Source organism: Myotis daubentonii, chromosome 5 (assembly GCF_963259705.1).
Source record: "Myotis daubentonii chromosome 5, mMyoDau2.1, whole genome shotgun sequence".
NCBI lineage: Eukaryota > Metazoa > Chordata > Mammalia > Chiroptera > Vespertilionidae > Myotis > Myotis daubentonii.
Window position 1 is genome coordinate 105,243,584 of NC_081844.1, and position 16,379 is coordinate 105,259,962.

The 16,379-nt window shown below is 53.3% G+C and overlaps 1 protein-coding gene across 3 annotated transcripts in view; it reads left to right on the top strand.

The window, feature by feature from the left end:
• The window catches only part of KCNIP1 (potassium voltage-gated channel interacting protein 1), a 251,455-nt gene extending 248,296 nt beyond the window's left edge, over positions 1 to 3,159 (top strand). For all 3 annotated transcript variants that reach the window (XM_059695364.1, XM_059695362.1, XM_059695363.1), the window contains 3 exons: positions 51 to 155; positions 1,006 to 1,068; positions 2,315 to 3,159. In XM_059695364.1, the coding sequence (XP_059551347.1) occupies positions 51 to 155; positions 1,006 to 1,068; positions 2,315 to 2,362 (216 nt within the window). In that variant the 3' untranslated portion in view covers positions 2,363 to 3,159. The remainder of the gene's footprint in view (positions 1 to 50; positions 156 to 1,005; positions 1,069 to 2,314) is intronic.
• The last annotated feature ends 13,220 nt before the right edge of the window (positions 3,160 to 16,379 follow it).

Sequence of the window (16,379 nt, forward strand, 5' to 3'; positions counted from 1 at the left end):
GAAGAGCTTGACCTCCGGTTTCCACCCTGTGCTTCCGTGTCCCTGTGCAGGAGATGATGGACATCGTCAAGGCCATCTACGACATGATGGGGAAATACACGCACCCCGTGCTCAGGGAGGACACCCCCAGGCAGCACGTGGACGTCTTCTTCCAGGTAAGCGTACACACCTGGGCGGGAGCGCGAGCTCAGCTGAGACCCGTCAGCCCACAGCATCTGAGCAGTGGCTGGTGTCCAACCCTGTCCCGCACGCTGTAGGGAACAGAAAGAATTACAAAGGGATTGCTCTCCGGGAATGGGTGCTCTCATTAAGCAGGCGAGCAGACACTACAGAAGAACACAGGGAAGTATACGTGGGATCGTGCACCCTCTCAGTTCCATGAGATTCTTGGGGGACCCGAGGTCACAGGGAAGACGTCATTAGCACATGTGTGCAGGTGGTGAGCACATGTGTGCAGGTGGTGAGCACGGGTGTCTAGAGCGCAAGGGAAATGGGCGTGGGAACTGCGGTGGATGGACTGTGAGGTCTTCAGGTGGAAGACTTGATCCTTGTTAATCCGTGAGTAGAAGGATGGCTAGGTCCCCGTGGCATTTTAGTAAAAAAACGCACCTAGCGGTAGAGTATCAGAGCACGCCAGTCACACCAGTAGGATCCTCTCACTTGGCAGATGGGAAAAGCAGGCTCACAGAGGCTGAGAGACTCCCTTAGGGTCACAGAGTGATAGCGACGGTGACAGAAGTAGAGCTCTCATGTCCAGGCTGGAAGATCTCGGGAGACACGTGAGGGTGTCAGCAGGCGGGGCTGGTGATGAAGTGATGAGAGTCCGGAGCGTGTCTTTTCACTGTAAGGATGCTCCTGGGATCAAGGGCTCTCCCCAGAGCCCAGTGGAGTTCTCCTGCCAGTGACAAACCACCCTCCTTCTCCGGGCAGCGTCGGTGAGTAAAGGGCAGCTTTTGGAATGCAGAATGCCAGGTTCTTTCAAGTGCTTCCTCTCGTGTCTTTCAGAAAATGGACAAAAATAAAGACGGGATCGTGACGTTAGATGAATTTCTCGAATCCTGTCAGGAGGTGAGGAGAGATCTCAGGCCACGTCTCTAAATCGGGGAAGGAAAGCCGGGGCTTGGCAACCTGCGGAAGGGAGAGAATGACAAACTGTGACCCCTCAAGTCAGAGCCACTGATACCACCGGCAGCAAGTCAGAATCCCAACCATCGCCACTCCCCGGAGTGATCTGCGGTTGGTCTCGGCCAAGCGGGCTGAGCCAGGCAGCCTGAGAGGGGCAGGAGGACATGGGCAAGCCCGGGCGGGGGGTGGGGGGGGGTCTTTGTGAGACTACAGGCTTCCCATGTGGGCGACACCATTTTTTGACCTGCCTCTGGCATGATGACCCACTCCCCAGACAACAGGGGAATCGCTGGGAAAATAACTAAAGCTGAGATTCTCAAACCACAGTGTGCATGAGAGCTGCCTCGGGTGATTCTAAAAATGTACATCTCCAGGTTCCACCCCAGAGACTCCATATGTGGGAGTTGATGTAGAAAAATCATTTGATGAAATGCAATTGCCCGGCGCTTCTTAAAAGAGGCAATACTCCCTGGTTCACTGGGTAACTGGTTCCTTCCCAATTCCCTAAGGCCAGAGAAGGCGCTCCTTGCCTTGAGTGGCCCATTTTCTGGGCCCCAGCCCTCACTCCTCGTTTCTCATGCCCTTTTGAAACCAGACAACCAATGGGTCCGGGCTACCTATCACTGCTTGAGCCAATCAAGTAGAGACAGGGTTGAATCATATATGAGCGTTTATTCCAATAATTCCAGCAGTGAGGGAGAGCAGCAGGTCACCCACAAAAATCTGCTCTGCAAGCACCCATAAGCCAGCTGCTTATATTGGGTGGGACAAAGATTACATGTAACTCCTAAGCCTGAGTTTAGGAATCACAGGCGTGGGGAAGGAGGCAGTGAGGGCTGGGGCAGGACTCCATTGGGCAACAAGGTTGTTAATCTTTCCATGATACTAGGCAGTTCTTGAATGAAAATGGATCTCATTCCAAAGTTGACTCCCCAGTCCAAGGTTGACTCCCAGGTCCCGAGGCTGTACAACTCCCAGCCAGGTTAGAATGTCCTTTCTTTAATCAGAATGAGGCCATCATGGTTCATAGAGCCTGGTTCATATTTCTTATAACTATAGCTAGTCCCTATTATTCCATTTCTGCCTCTGCAGTGGTCTTTCTGCCCAGGAAACCCACGCTGGAGGCTTGATCCCCAGGGACGCAGCTTCTCAGGAATTCTAACCATTCTCTCCCCTCCCCCCTCCCCAGGATGACAACATCATGAGGTCCCTCCAGCTATTCCAAAACGTCATGTAACTGCGGACACAGCCACCCGGCTCTCAGAGACACTGGGCTAAACCACCAACCTAACACCTTGATCTGCCCTCCTGGCTTTCCACTGACTCCGGGACAGAAACACCTTCTGTCCTTGGGAAGAATTCTCCGCCGAAGACTTCCTGTGGAGCCCAGCATCCCGTGGACCGGTCTCTGATGGCCAGCTCTTCCTCCTCCCTCTTCCTGAGAGAGACAAGATGAAATTGGAAGCATGCTCATCTCGTCACACCGCCGCCCCGGGGAAGGCCCCTCTGCCTGAGCTTAGACTGTACTGCACACGTGTGTGTCTGCTTGCGCGCCCCCGCCCTCTGCTTACAGTGCAGCAGACCTCGATGTGTCTGGAAGCAAGGTGACCTGAACCAAATGCCCTCCATCCTCTGATGGCCTCCCAAACCAATGTGCCTGTTTCCCTCCCTTTGGTGGGAAGAATGAGCGTTCTTCGGAATGATGTGAATCTACGGTGACTGGCGTGGGAGGGCCAGCACCTGACCTGTGGAGGGCAGGACTGAGTTATTGAGCATGGCATTGTCTGACGACCCAAACCGCCCCTTCCTTCTGTTCCTGGAGGCAAGGACCAGTAATCCTCTCTCACTGGCATCTGTGCTGGTCGGACCCATCCCTTAAGAGCCCAGGAAGGGAGCCGACACCCAGAGGTCCATGTCTCCACTCCATCTCCTGCTACAGCCCAGCACTGCATGTCCCTGCCAGAAAGCCTGCAAATCACTGTAATTTTATACCATCTTCTAACCAATAAACAGAAGTATTTCTTACACTCTTAATCGTCATGTCTTCCCTGAGTCCTTTGGGCAGGAGAGGTGAGTTGTGAAAAGCGAAGGCCAGTCCATTCATTTGCATCTAATTATTAGTACTTAGGAGGTCCCAAGCAAACATCCAATTCAGGTGCAAATCCCGGGGCCACGTGCAAATGCATCATCCTGAAGAGGAAACTCTTCTCAGCACCTCCCTTCCAACAAGCTCACCCCCACTCCCAAGACCCTCTCCTGTGGACGGTCAGGAACCTCACGGGTGTGGCTGAGGACACAGAGATAAAGAGCCCGGAGTCCAGAGGCTGAGCAAATGACTTCAGCCTCTGAGCAGCAAATGACGATATTGGTGAACCCATGGGTCTGGGCCTCCCCAGACCTGAGAGTGGCATTCTTGGAGGGAAAGCAATTTACGGAGCCTCTACTATGTGCCAGGTGTTGTTGCTCCAGGGGCTTCATAGACATTATCTTATGTCATCCTCACTGTAGAACTTTCTAGAAGGCAGAGTCCTGGTTTTTACTGGTGAGGACACTGAAGCTCAGAGAGATAAGAGACGGCCTAAGGTAGCACGCAGCTCTATAGAGAGATTAAACTCTCCCCGGTCTTCCTTCCTACGAGGGGAACTGAGCATACCTCAAACAAATCTCACTCTCCTGTGGTCAGTTCAGGGGCACAGGGGTTCTCTGACTCCAGAGAGCAGATGAGGAAACACACAGAGCAGGGGCGAGGCTCGGGTGCCAGAGAAGGCCACCCCGTCTCAGCGTGCGGGAGACACTCCAATCTGATCGCTGCGCCCCTCGGCCTCTCCTGGTTGGAACGCGTAGGGGCTGCAGCTCTGCTTCCCTCTTGGCACTTTCCGTGTGCTGCCATGTGGTCATCTAAGGCTGCTGGACACAGGGCCGCCTCCAGCAAGGCGCACACATCGGCCCAAGCAGAGGGCCTGGACTTGGGGCCCTTCCCACCTGGGGTCTGGACCTGCATCAGGAAGGTCTAGGTCAGTGGTCGGCAAACTCATTAGTCAACAGAGCCAAATATCAACAGTACAACGATTGAAATTTCTTTTGAGAGCCAAATTTTTTAAACTTAAACTATATAGGTAGGTACGTTGTTATTAACTTAATTAGGGTACTCCTAAGGCTTAGGAAGAGCCAGACTCAAGGGGCCAAAGAGCCGCATGTGGCCCGCGAGCCGCAGTTTGCCGACCACGACCACGACTACGGGTCTAGGCCACACTGTTCTCGCCCTGGCTGCACATCACCATCACCTGGGGCATAAAAGTGCGAACACCTCGGCCCTCCCTCCCCCAGGCCAATTGACGAAGACTCTCTGAGGGGGGGGTGGGGGGCAGCAGGATGCTTTAAGCCAGTGGTTCTCAACCTTGGTTGCACATGAGAATCACCTGGGAATCTTTTTAAAATCCTGATTTCTTGGCCTCAACCTCCGGAAATTCTGTTTCTTTGCTATGGGGTGGGGCCACAACATTAGTAACAAAGAAACAGAATTTCCGGAGGATGAGGCCCAGAAATCTGGATTTTAAAAAGATTCCCAGGTGATTCTAATGTGCAGCCAAGGTTGAGAACCGATGCTTTAAGAGCTAAGAGCTGATTGTAAGGTGCATCCAGAGGTAAGATGAGGAAGTGACCACTCCCAGGGCTGAGAATGCAGTGTGTGATATGGGCCCTTCCCCTGACCTCCGCTGTTAAAAAACTGGGTCTGGATCCCAAGGCACAACACCAGTAGCCTTCGTGGGCTGCCTGCTGCTCTGCCTGCTGCTCTGGGACCCACCTCCACACCCGCCCCCTCCAGAAGCACTTCATATCAACAAGCTTCATCATCTAACCGTCCCAGGCCAGTTCATTCCCCATCAAGTTTCTCCAGCTACGTCACATCACTCTACCCCCACCAGGAAGCCTGCCACCTGCATCCCCCGCCTTGTCCCAAAGCCCAGTCAAGGCTCCCTCGTCCAGTATAATGGGAGCTAGAAATAGAAACCCCCAGTCCTGTTCCACCTCTCCCTCCACGGAACCACATTCATGGGAACAGCTGACACGGGGCAAGGATTCTTGGGGCAAGGGGTTGGAAGTTAAGAGCCACCAATCCTGCCCTAACAGATTTGTCTCAGTGGATAGAGCATCGGCCTGCGGACTGAAGGGTCCCAGGTTCGATTCCGGTCAAGGGAATGTGCCCTGGTTGCAGGCACGTCCTCAGTAGGGGGTGTGCAGGAGGCAGCTGGTTGAAGTTTCTCTCTCATCAATGTTTCTAACTCTCTATCCCTCTCCCTTCCTCGCTGTAAAAAAAAAAATCAATAAAATATATATATTTTTTTAAAAAAAAAGAGTCACCAATCCTCCCACCGCCTCGCCCCCCACTGCCCGCCCAGTCCAAGGGGTCAAAGCCCCTCGCTGATAAGCTGACACAGAACAGGTGAGTGCTGGGGGAGATGTGGAGAAAGACAGGCTCTTGTGGTGACTGAGGGGGGACGAAGGGTTAAAACGGATGTGGCAGGTGCGCCTCTGAAGCATCCCAAGGCCCACCAAGGCCGCACCAGCTGGGTGTGAGCGGCGGCTGCTGCTCGCCAATGCGCCGCTAGATGGCGCAGGCGCCCCGCCGAATAAGGCGTGGGCCCTGCATCTGGGGACTCCAGACTGCGCGGGAGCCCAGGGGGTGAGCTGCCTGGGAGGGACTCGCCTCGTTGCTCCAAACCCAGGTGCTGGCTTCCGGCCACCTGTGCACGCCCAAGTCCCGCACTTCCAAAGGCCCGGCGCCTAGTGTCTGCTCTGCTACCACTGCCTTGAAATTCTTAATAACCTGTGAACGGAACCTGCATTTTCCGTTTAACGACTTGCACGCCGTGACTCATTCATCCCAATGAGGTGAGGCTATGGTCCCATTTTATAGACCAAGAAACCGAGGCTCCGAGCGAAAGATGTTGAAACCCGCCCAAGATCACCTGCCGGTTGCTGATGGAGCCCGCTCCACCTGGCATCTATGACGCCAAATGCGGGGTCCCTTCCCACCCACACCGTGCAGCCCCGGCCCTGCACGGGCCCAGATGAAGGCCTCTGTCCCCTGCCCAGCGGGCAGCTCCCTCAGGCCTGGGGTGGGGCTGGGATAAAGGGCTCCAGGGCCAGAGCTGTTCCCAGGCTCCAATTCTTCCGGGGGTTGAAACGTCCTACGGAGCCTGGAGGGAGAGGCAGCCAGCCCAGCCCACGTTGTTAATCCTGGCTTCTTCCTGGACAGCCAGCCAGCCTCGGACGTGGGTCACCAGAAGGACGTGCAGGTCAGTGGGGTGTGCAGAATGGGAGGAAGCAAAGGGTCTGGCTGCCCAGGGAGTGAGACAGCCGAGGGCTGGAATCCTGCCCCCTTCCGCACCACCACGCCCTTTCCAGCTACACGTCCCTAAGGGGAGGGCCCCCCTGAGCCTCGCTTTCATCAAAACTAAAGGGGGAAATTCTCAGGGCTGCTTAAATACTTCAAGTGCCTGGCGAGTCACAGGCACTCAGTAACTAGGCCTTTGTTTACTTTTGGTTTTTGTCACAAAGACAGCTGGGTTATCCTCTCTGGTATCTGCCCCTCAGGGAACTGGGTGGGAGGAGGTCCCCCAAGAGAGGGTTGGAGGGCCGAGGGCAGGAAACCTGTGAGAAATGTGGTCCAACAGGCCAGACCAGCCACCCAGGGAGCCCAGGGCCTGTGGGTCTGGAGAGAGGCTTGCACAGCATAGAGGTGTAGAGGCGGCGGGGAAAGCTGGGGGGAGGGGGAGACCACGGTGATGGGGGAAACGCGAGAATAACACTCAGACTGCCCCCTTGTGGTCCTCCAACCCTGGCTGGTTCAGAGCCTTTTCCCGGCCTTCCCACTGCTTGATCCTCCTCCCAGCTCCCCTGAGAAGCCAACAGGGGACCAGCCCGTCGCCCCAACTTTACAAATGAGTGACGTGTCCAAGGTCAAGAGGGTGACACAAGGACCTGACCCAGTCTTCTAATTTTTTGATTCAGGGCTCCCCTGGGAGGAAGAGCAGAAACGGCAGAACATCCTTCCTTGTTTCTCCATCTGCCAGACCCACAAAACTAGGAGTGGGCGATGGGGTTGGGGCCTGGGAAATGGAAAACAAAGATTCCTCTGGTTCCAGGTCCTGTGCCCTCCTCCAAGTTCAGGCTGAGCCAGGAGGGAAGGTCCCGGAGCCTCTCAAGTCAGGCAGGCTCGGGCTGCACCCGCACTGCTGCCATGCGCCTGCTGTGTGGCCTCAGGTAAGTGGCACCACCTCCCTGAGCCTGTTTCCTCATTGATAAGGCAGGGATGATAATACTGACACGATTGGAATAGTGTGGGGGGAGGTGAGTGGGGTTTGCAGTTGGGTGGACTGGGTTCAGATTCCGGCCTCACCCCTGCCCCAGCCAGGCAGCCACCTGCCAGAGCCCAGGCAAATCTGCTGCCCCCCCTCCCCCCACTCCTACCCCCGGAAGTGGCTCAGAGCATTCCTGCCGCATTCCTGCTGGGCGGCACCCCGCCTCTCAGGGTAAGAGAGAGTGACGTTAGGAGAGACATTAACCAGGCAACATGGACAATGAAAAGAATCTGAACTGTTCCAAATGGGGATCGTAGAGGCAGACGCCTTCCATCCCAGGATCTCAGAACCTTTGAAACGCTCAGCCTGACACCAAAGCGCTGAGTGAAAACCAACCTCAGAGGGACAGGAGGTATGAGTTGCTGAGATGAGCAGTCACTTTTCTTCTCCGTGACAAACATGTTCCCTGCTGTGTTCCTGGGCCTGGGTGGCCACACCTGTAAAGTAACACCTGGCCCAGTGTGAAGTGTTGGGTTGGTTGCAGGCTGAGTGACTGACTCGGGTAAAGCCTGGAAAAAGTGCCTGATGCACAGTAAGCACTTGGCTATAAAAAGCCGAGTAATAATTATAACACTTAGTGTCTCTATAGCATAGTCATTACTACCCGTGCTGTTGATTCTATTCTGTGCGCTCCGTGAAAAGGCTCCAGTGTGATCAATATAATAAAATCTCACCTGTTTGGCCAGGCCTGCAAGGCCCCTCATGGCCCACTCCCCACCTCCCGCCCCTCCACTGGCTGGCACTTCTTCCCAGGAGTCTCTCCCAGCTCCCCTTGTGTTTCCTGCACTCATGGTATCGCACACACTGTCCCTTTTCCTAGAATGTTCTTCCATCAAGTCCATGGGCAAACCTTACTCCAACCTTCAGGACCCCATGTAGCCCTGCCAGTTTTTCTCAGTGGTTAGAGCAATGGCCATGCACTGAAGGGCAATGGGTTCAATTCCCAGTCAAGGGCATGGACCTCAGTTGTATGCTGGAGGGCGTATCAGTCCAGCCCATTCCTACAGGACACCTGATCCTTCTTAAGGAGAGCCCTTAGCTGGAGCCTCCATCGGCCTGGTCGAGGGTCCTCAGACCTGCACTGCCTGCTGTCTGAGGCTCTTCCCACCCCATCTGTCCTGCCTCTCTCCTGTTTCCAGCTGTCAGACCTACAGCAGCCTCCTTCATCCTTCACAGACACTCGGCCCTGTAAATCTCTGCCACTCAAACACCTACCAGACACCCCCAAGCCAGCAAGGCTCCCCGAGTCCCAGTGGCGTGGGTGAAGGCCCAGGTAGGCCTCTGCTTCTTGAAGGACCCCACCCGGCACAGAAAGCAGCAGCAGCACCTGCTTCCCAGGGTGTGGTGAAGAGCTAACGCGTTACCCCCCGTAAGCGGCGTATAGCGTGCTAGCTCTCACCCTCACCACTGCCATCGCCACAGCCGTCCGCTCCCCAATTTGCAGCAGGCGGAGAGACTTCTGTGGCGTTCTCTCCCCGAAACTCCCTCTCGAGGTGAGCTGGCCAGACGAAGGTCCCCATAGAGGCGGGGCAGTCCCGGGGCTCTCCCTGAGCAGATCCAGTCATTCTTTTAGGGCACATTCATGTTCAGTGGAAGGGTCAGAGACTAAAGCAACTACTGTGAGAGACGTGCATGCGGTGCCACCTGCTGGGTCCTGCTCATGCATTTTCTCATGTCAGCCTCACAACTCGACCAGGTGGAGGCTCGCTGAGGCAAGTGATTGGCCCCGTCCACCTGGCCAGGAGGAACAGAGCCGGTGGGCCAGGTGGGTTCTGCCTTCGTGCCTGCTCTGCCGAGAAAGAACAGGGTGCTTGCCCCCAAATCCATTCTCTCGGGCAACCAGACATCTCCTGCACACCCTCCCGCTTCATTCCCACCCCCCCACCCCCAACCAGGCACTGCAGGCTCACCATCCAGACCCCAAGGAGCAGGCGAGCAAGGCGCAGTGTGAGGGAGGCAGATAGGCGGACATCTGCGGGGTCGCATTCATAGACAGACAGCTCATTGCCGGGAGAAAGCCACATGCCTCACCTCCCAGCTCATCTGATTGGAGTGAGACAGCCCGATGCAGTCAGGATTGTGTCCCAGAGGCCCCGGGGGACTGGCGGAGGCAGCTCTCATGCCACCTGCTGCAGGCAGCCCACCTGGAGCACTCGCTCTGCTGAATGCTTAACCCCTGAGGACCTCCAGGACTTCTGGGCGAAGGGATGCCACGCACCATGAGAGAGACACTCAAAGAGGATAAGTCAGGCTCCTAGAGGAACCGGCTTCTGCTGCCCAGGGTGACAAGGTGACAAGCGCTGGGGAGGTGGAAGGTCAACATTCCCCAGCGGGAGAGGCCATGAACCTCTTGAGTTTTGGAAGGAACAAAGGAGCACACTCAAACACCCACCACACACCCCCAAGCAAGCAAAGGTGCCCCCCAGTGGCCTGGGTGAAGGCCCAGAAAGTGGCCCCCGAAGGCTGAAGGAGGAGGTGCAGACAGCAGTGGGTGGGGTTCCCAGGAGACCAACAAAGGCTCACACAGCTGCCTCTGACGGAGGCCATTCACAAAGTCACTCTGCCCCCCAGACAGCCTGGGGTGCTGGCAGCTGACAAGAGAGACTTTCACCCAAAGACAGGCCTGTGTTTCCCTGGAGAAAAAGAGACCTGGGTGAGCTGGCTTCCTGGCGGTCTCACCAGAAGGAACAGAGCTGTTAGGTGTGACCTTCCCAGCCTGCCCCAGCCCCTTAGCAAGAGGGAACTGCCCACAGGGGTCCTGGTGTTTCTGGCTGGCTGCCCCTCTATGTCAACACCTGGACCTTCCCTCCACCTGGAACGCCTCGCCTTCCTTCCTTCTTTCTCCTTCAGAAGGGTCCCTCCTCCCCCTCTCTGCCCTGTTCTACACCCTGGACACACGCATGCTCCTAGAGGCCTTTCTAAGCCAAGTCCAAGGGCCACATGAGTCACTGGGCTTCCTCCTCTACCTGGGAGCTCAGTACAGAACCCATCACATCCATCCCCTACCAGCTCTGTGACCTTGGACAAGATACAAACTTCTCTGAGCTAGTTTCCTCACCTGCAAGGTGGGAATAGCCGTACTTAGGTCAGGAACTTGTTATGGGTACACAGAAAAGGCAAAGCCATAGAGGCAGAGAGCAGATGAGCGGCTGCCAGAGCTGGGGGAGGGAGGCCCGGGGAGTGGCTGCTTCATGGGTCTGGGTTTCTGTTTGGGTGATGAAAGTGTTCTGGAACTAGAGTGGTATTGGTTGCACAACCTTAAAGCCACTGAATTTCACACTTTTAAGCAGGCGTTGCCACGGGAAATTGTATGTTAGGTGTATTTTACCATAATAAAAAGAAAAAAACTATTATAATGAGATTAAGCGAAATGAGGTGAAACTTGTAGAAATGTTGACCACGGATCCTGGTATACTGCAGGCTCTCAGGCTACACTGCAGACTCTCATTTCCTCCCTTCCTTCAGGACATCACATTGAATTGTACACAACACGCTGCCCTGTGCCTACCCAGGCAGATTGCCTTTCTCTCCAGACCTCTGCTCTGAGATGCTGACAGGATGAAGCCACATGTTTTTCATAAAGCAACGCCTTCACCTTTGGTCAATAAGAGAGAAGGTCAGAGACTCCCCCCTCCTGCTGGTGACTTTGTTTACCTGTTTCACTAGCCTGGCTGTACCCCAGGATGGAATCCTGCCGGGGGGAGGGCAAAGGTCAGCTTTGATAGTGAGGCTGAGGACTTCCCTCAGTGTTGCCTTCTCACCGTTTCCACAAAAGCTGTCATTCTGTAAAACTAAAACTGATCATTGTGGGGAAGCAGTTTTCCAAGAGTCCCTCATGTTTCTTTACGTCTGGTAAGCAGGGGCAATGCCTTGGATATAGACTAGCTTTCCAAGAATGCTTGTATAGCAGTTGGCCCCGGGAGATGGATAGATCTCGTCTCCCTCCAAAACAGAGGGCAGGTACTGTCCACTACAAAAGATGCGGGTTCCCTAAACTCAGGTTTCCTTTCCTGTAATGCAATCCACAACCGGCCCCTGAGGAAATTAGAGGTTGGCACAAAAAGTATAGCACATAGCAAGGCTCAGTTAGTATTTCTAATCATTATTACTTGCCTTTCTTTCCACAAGACTCTAAGATTCTTAATAGTAGTCAACATGTTTTATCTCTGTATTTCACAGACTAGGTATTAATAAATGTTTGCTGAATGAATGGATGAGTGAATGAATGAGTACGTGGAGGGATGAAGGGGTGTTTCTTACCTGTCATCCTGGTAGCCCTACTCAACCCTGCTCCTCCCATTCCTATGACTTTCCTAGCTCCTGACATCACATCCAATATTTCACCCACTTACCTTGCCAGCTACTTGCCTGGCTAAAACCATCTGATGCAGACAGTGAGATAAGAACACTCCACATTTGAATGTTGGGGGATCCTGGATCCTTGCCCAGGTCTGGACGTCCTCTGATCGGCCCTGCCTGCCCTCCCAGTTTGGTGTAGTCCTCAGCTCCATTCCCATCTTCATGACCAGTGATGACCTGTAGGCCTGTTGTGCACAAGACATAGGTCCAGGCCACCAAGCCGCACATTGCCGGTCACCTCGGAACCAGCACACGGGATGTTTGTTTCTCCGATCCGTTCCTGTTGGCCCGAAAGGGGACGCAGAGCAGGTGCTGTGTTAATATTGACTTAATGAATGAATGAGCCGCTCTTAAAATATAACCAAAAAGAGAAGAACCTGAAATGCGACTCTGGGCATGCCTTTTGGCTCAGCGTCCACATGGCAAACACGGCCTTCAGAATGGAGAGCGGTGACCGTCAGCCATCGCCTGACACAACCCCCGTGGACAGCCTCACCACACACGACACACCACGTATAAGGTGATTACAAGAGTGTACCTGCTCCGTTTGCACTTGCAAACTACCCCTCCCCTTCTGTGCAGCAATGCAGAAAGCTCAGCCAGTTGGCCTCTTGCCAAGGGGAGCTGGCAGTGAACAGCTACTTAATGGAAAGGCTTTGGGGCCCATTGTTCACACGGCCGAGAGAAAGGGACATTCACGAGCAAACTGAAGTGCTAACTCTGAGACTCAGGGGTTCCAGATCCTTCAGTCATGGCACAGTCTATCCTATCTTGCATCGTTTCCCCTCACCTCAGTTCACCTGGGGAAAACTAGTCTTTGTCTTTTATTGTGAGTTTTCTTTTTTTATTCAAATTCTTTATTGTTTAAAGTATGACATACGTCGCCTTTTCCCCCCCATGGACCTCTCCCTAGCCTCTCTCACCCGCCAGCTCATGCCCTCACCCCGCATGTCTGTGTCCATTGGTTATGCTTATGTGCATGCATGCAATCCTTTGGTTGATCTCTCACCCCACCCCACCCCTACCCCTGTCTTCCCTCTGAGGTTTGATGGTCTGTTAGATTCTTCTATGTCTCTGTGTAACTGGATATTTTGCACCATCACATGCCTAATAATCAAATGATGCATTTGCTTCTTTACATCTCCCTTCACACCAAAAGAGAGCTGTATCCATCTATAACAGCGGTTCTCAACCTGTGGGTCGCGACGCCTTTGGGGGTCGAACGACCCTTTCACAGGGGTCGCCTAAGACCATCGGAAAACACATATATAATTACATATTGTTTTTGTGATGAATCACTATGCTTTAATTATGTTCAATTTGTAACAATGAAATTGGGGGTCACCACAACATGAGGAACTGTATTAAAGGGCTGCGGCATTAGGAAGGTTGAGAACCACTGATCTATAAGAATCCATACATAAGACAAAAAGGCGCCAGAGAAATACAGGCAGTATTTGCAGAAGTAAAACAAAGCCTGGATTGGTTCTCAGCCACATCACTGACTACACATGTGGCCCCAGGACGTTGCAATGGAAGGAGCTCAGAGACGTTGCTGGGCGGGCTCTTGAGTCGGGCCCACATGGGCCATAATCTTTACAGACTTTGTTACTTCTGCTGCCTTTGCATGGACGTCGGCGAGGGCATTTCCAACACAGTTTAGCTCTTCCTATTGAGAAGATTCTGTTTTCTTAAGTAATCAGAGACCTGGTTAAGACACCCTAAAAACACGTAAAATTGTTTTTGATGAAACACAGCATCTTTGCTTTCTAAGCAGACCACGTTGCACAATATCTTATCAGGAGCCGACCAGTAGTGTGAGAAAACTGTCTTTTCAACAGAGAGATAATCAGACATTCATCTGGCATCAGCTTTTGATATTTAGGTTCACTCCATTAAATTCATTCCTCTCTTATTCAACTTGATCCCACATAAAATTTCATTTCATAAGCTTTTTACGACTTTCTTTGTCCCTTCTAGTTTGTCTTGTTCTCTTGCCAGTTCAGAAATAACCAGGACAAATTACTTCATTTCCAGCTGGGATGGCAGGTCCCTGGGGTATCTAGTCTGCAGGGTGGGTTCCCTGGGGAGAGCAGGTGCTGGGCAGCCTTGCCCCACCATAGCCTCCCGGCCAGGGCAGATCCCACGGCTGGCTCTCCCCTGGTGCCCTTGAGCTCTGTGCCTTTATATACCACCCCCCCCCCAACCCACAACTGAATGGACATGTGAGGCAGGCAGCTGACTGGGAATCCCAAGACCTGGGTTCCAGTTCACACTGGCCATATCACTCAGTAATGTGTGGCTCTGGCCACAGCTTCCTCATGTACAAAAATGAGAATAAAGGAACAATGTTGCTCAAATACAAGTTCCAGTCATGTAAAAGGCTCTGAAAAAAAAAAAAAAGGCTCTGAAAACTTCAACGCACTGTATCAGTGGGCAGTGTTGTTATGACTTACTAGAGGCCCAGTGCACAAAATTCATGCACTTGGGGGGGGGTCCCTCAGCCTGGCCTGTGCCCTCTCACAGTCCGGGAGCCCTCGGGGGATGTCCGACTGACAGCTTAGGCTATCAGACATCCTTAGCACTGCCGTAGAGGCAGGAGAGGCAGAAGAGGCTCCCACCACCACCGCTGTGCTCGCCAGCCATGAGCCCGGCTTCTGGCTGAGCAGCACTCCCCCTGGAGGAGCGCACTGACCACCAGGGGGCAGCTCCTATGTTGAGCGTCTGCCCTTTGGTGGTCAGTGTGCATCATACCGACCGGTCATTCCACCATTCAGTCAATTTGCATATTAGTCTTTTATTATTTAGGATTAGTATCCTGTGTGCATGGTGACCACTCTGGCCTTTGTTTTTTAGGGACAGACTTTGTTATTTCTGCTGCCTCTAGGAAGGGGTGTGGCCATGTGCCTTAAGAGGTGGACACCAAAATGGGGAGCCCATAGGCAGCATGTCTGCAGAGCTGGACATCCTGAAATGCCACTGGCCTCAGGCAGCCTGAGACTAGAGGTCACACTTGGGCACCAGGTGGCCTGGATGGTGCAGAGGATGCCAGGGGTCGGGAGCGAAGGTGCGAGGCAGCCTGAGACCACAGGAGAAGACCCTGGCTCCCCTGGGAACTCCCCGCTCTGGCTCTTCCTTCAGTTGGTCTGAAAGAAATCTAAGAAGCTGGCACTAAATTGAAGCTTTGTTTGAAACTGAGAGGTAAGACCCTCTATTGTACCTACTTTATGAACTTGAGTTCTGGCTTGCCCTGACCCCTAGGTATAATCAGTCTATTAATATATTTACTGAATGCTGACATAGAATCAATACAAAGCTGAACAATTAAAGTACTAACAATCAGATTGGGAAGATTAAATAGAGGGTGAATGCATGATAGATGGATAGACTAGATAGATAGATAGATAGATAGATAGATAGATAGAGATAGATGATAGGTAGATATATAATAGATAGACAGTAGATAGATAATAGATAGATAGATAGATAGATAGATGCATAGATACATAGATTAATGGTGGAGCTAGACATAAATGAGAGATTAATGATAGATGATAGATACTCGAATAGATAAGTACACACATGAGAAGATACTAACAACATCAGGATAAAAAGCACAATCTATTGAGCATCTACAATGTGTCAGGGGCAACGTGCCAGTCAGTTTCAGATATGCTCTCACACCTGTCATTCCTGAACTCTCGCCTTAGCACTGTGAGGAATCATCGCCCCGCTTGTCAGGTAAGAAGCCGAGGTCCCGAGAGGTTAAATAACTTGCCCAAAGCCATCCAGCTGACCGGTCCTTGTTCTTTCTTCTCAGTCTCACTGATCTGAGTCAGAAGGAGTCCCCACCTCCCCCTCCGCCCTGCCCATGCCTACCTCCCAGCTCTGAACTGTATTTGTTTCTTTTGAGCCTTTGTTTCATGTAAGAACATCTTGAAATTCTGAGGAAAACCCCAAACCGCTTCCCATTCGCTGGGAACCTGAAACCGCTCCGTAGTAGCCAGCCTGTTCCAGCCGCCTTGCCTTCCGGGTGCCCGGGTGAAGCTGAGGCCCCTCAGGAGGCATCAAAGAGCTTTCTCTTCGGAGCCAGCTCCCCACCAGCCCGCACAGGAATGCCCGCGAGGCTGGCCCGGCTCCAGGGCACAGGGCAGAAACTGGTTTGGGCCCAAGGCGTCTCTGGAGCATTCTACAAGAGGCCCAGCCCTCCTCCTCCCTCCTTTTGCTTTCTGCAGCTCCATTCTCTCCCTCCACTTCTCTCCCTGTCTTCCCACTTGGGCACCTCCAAGACCTGTGGGGACGGGGCTCTGGGCAGGAGCTTGGCTGTGATGTCAAGAGGGTAGGAGGCGCCTGGGTACATCTCGCCACAGCCTCAGCTCTCTCCTGGGCTGGGACTCCCTCCCCAGCTCCCAGCTCCCAGCTCTGGCCTCCGGGAATCCCTGTGCCTTCCCATGGGGCTGGAGCCAAGAGCTAGTTTCGAGTTTCGAGTTTCGGGGCCACTGGCTGTGGTGAAGGGAGGACTAGGGCTCA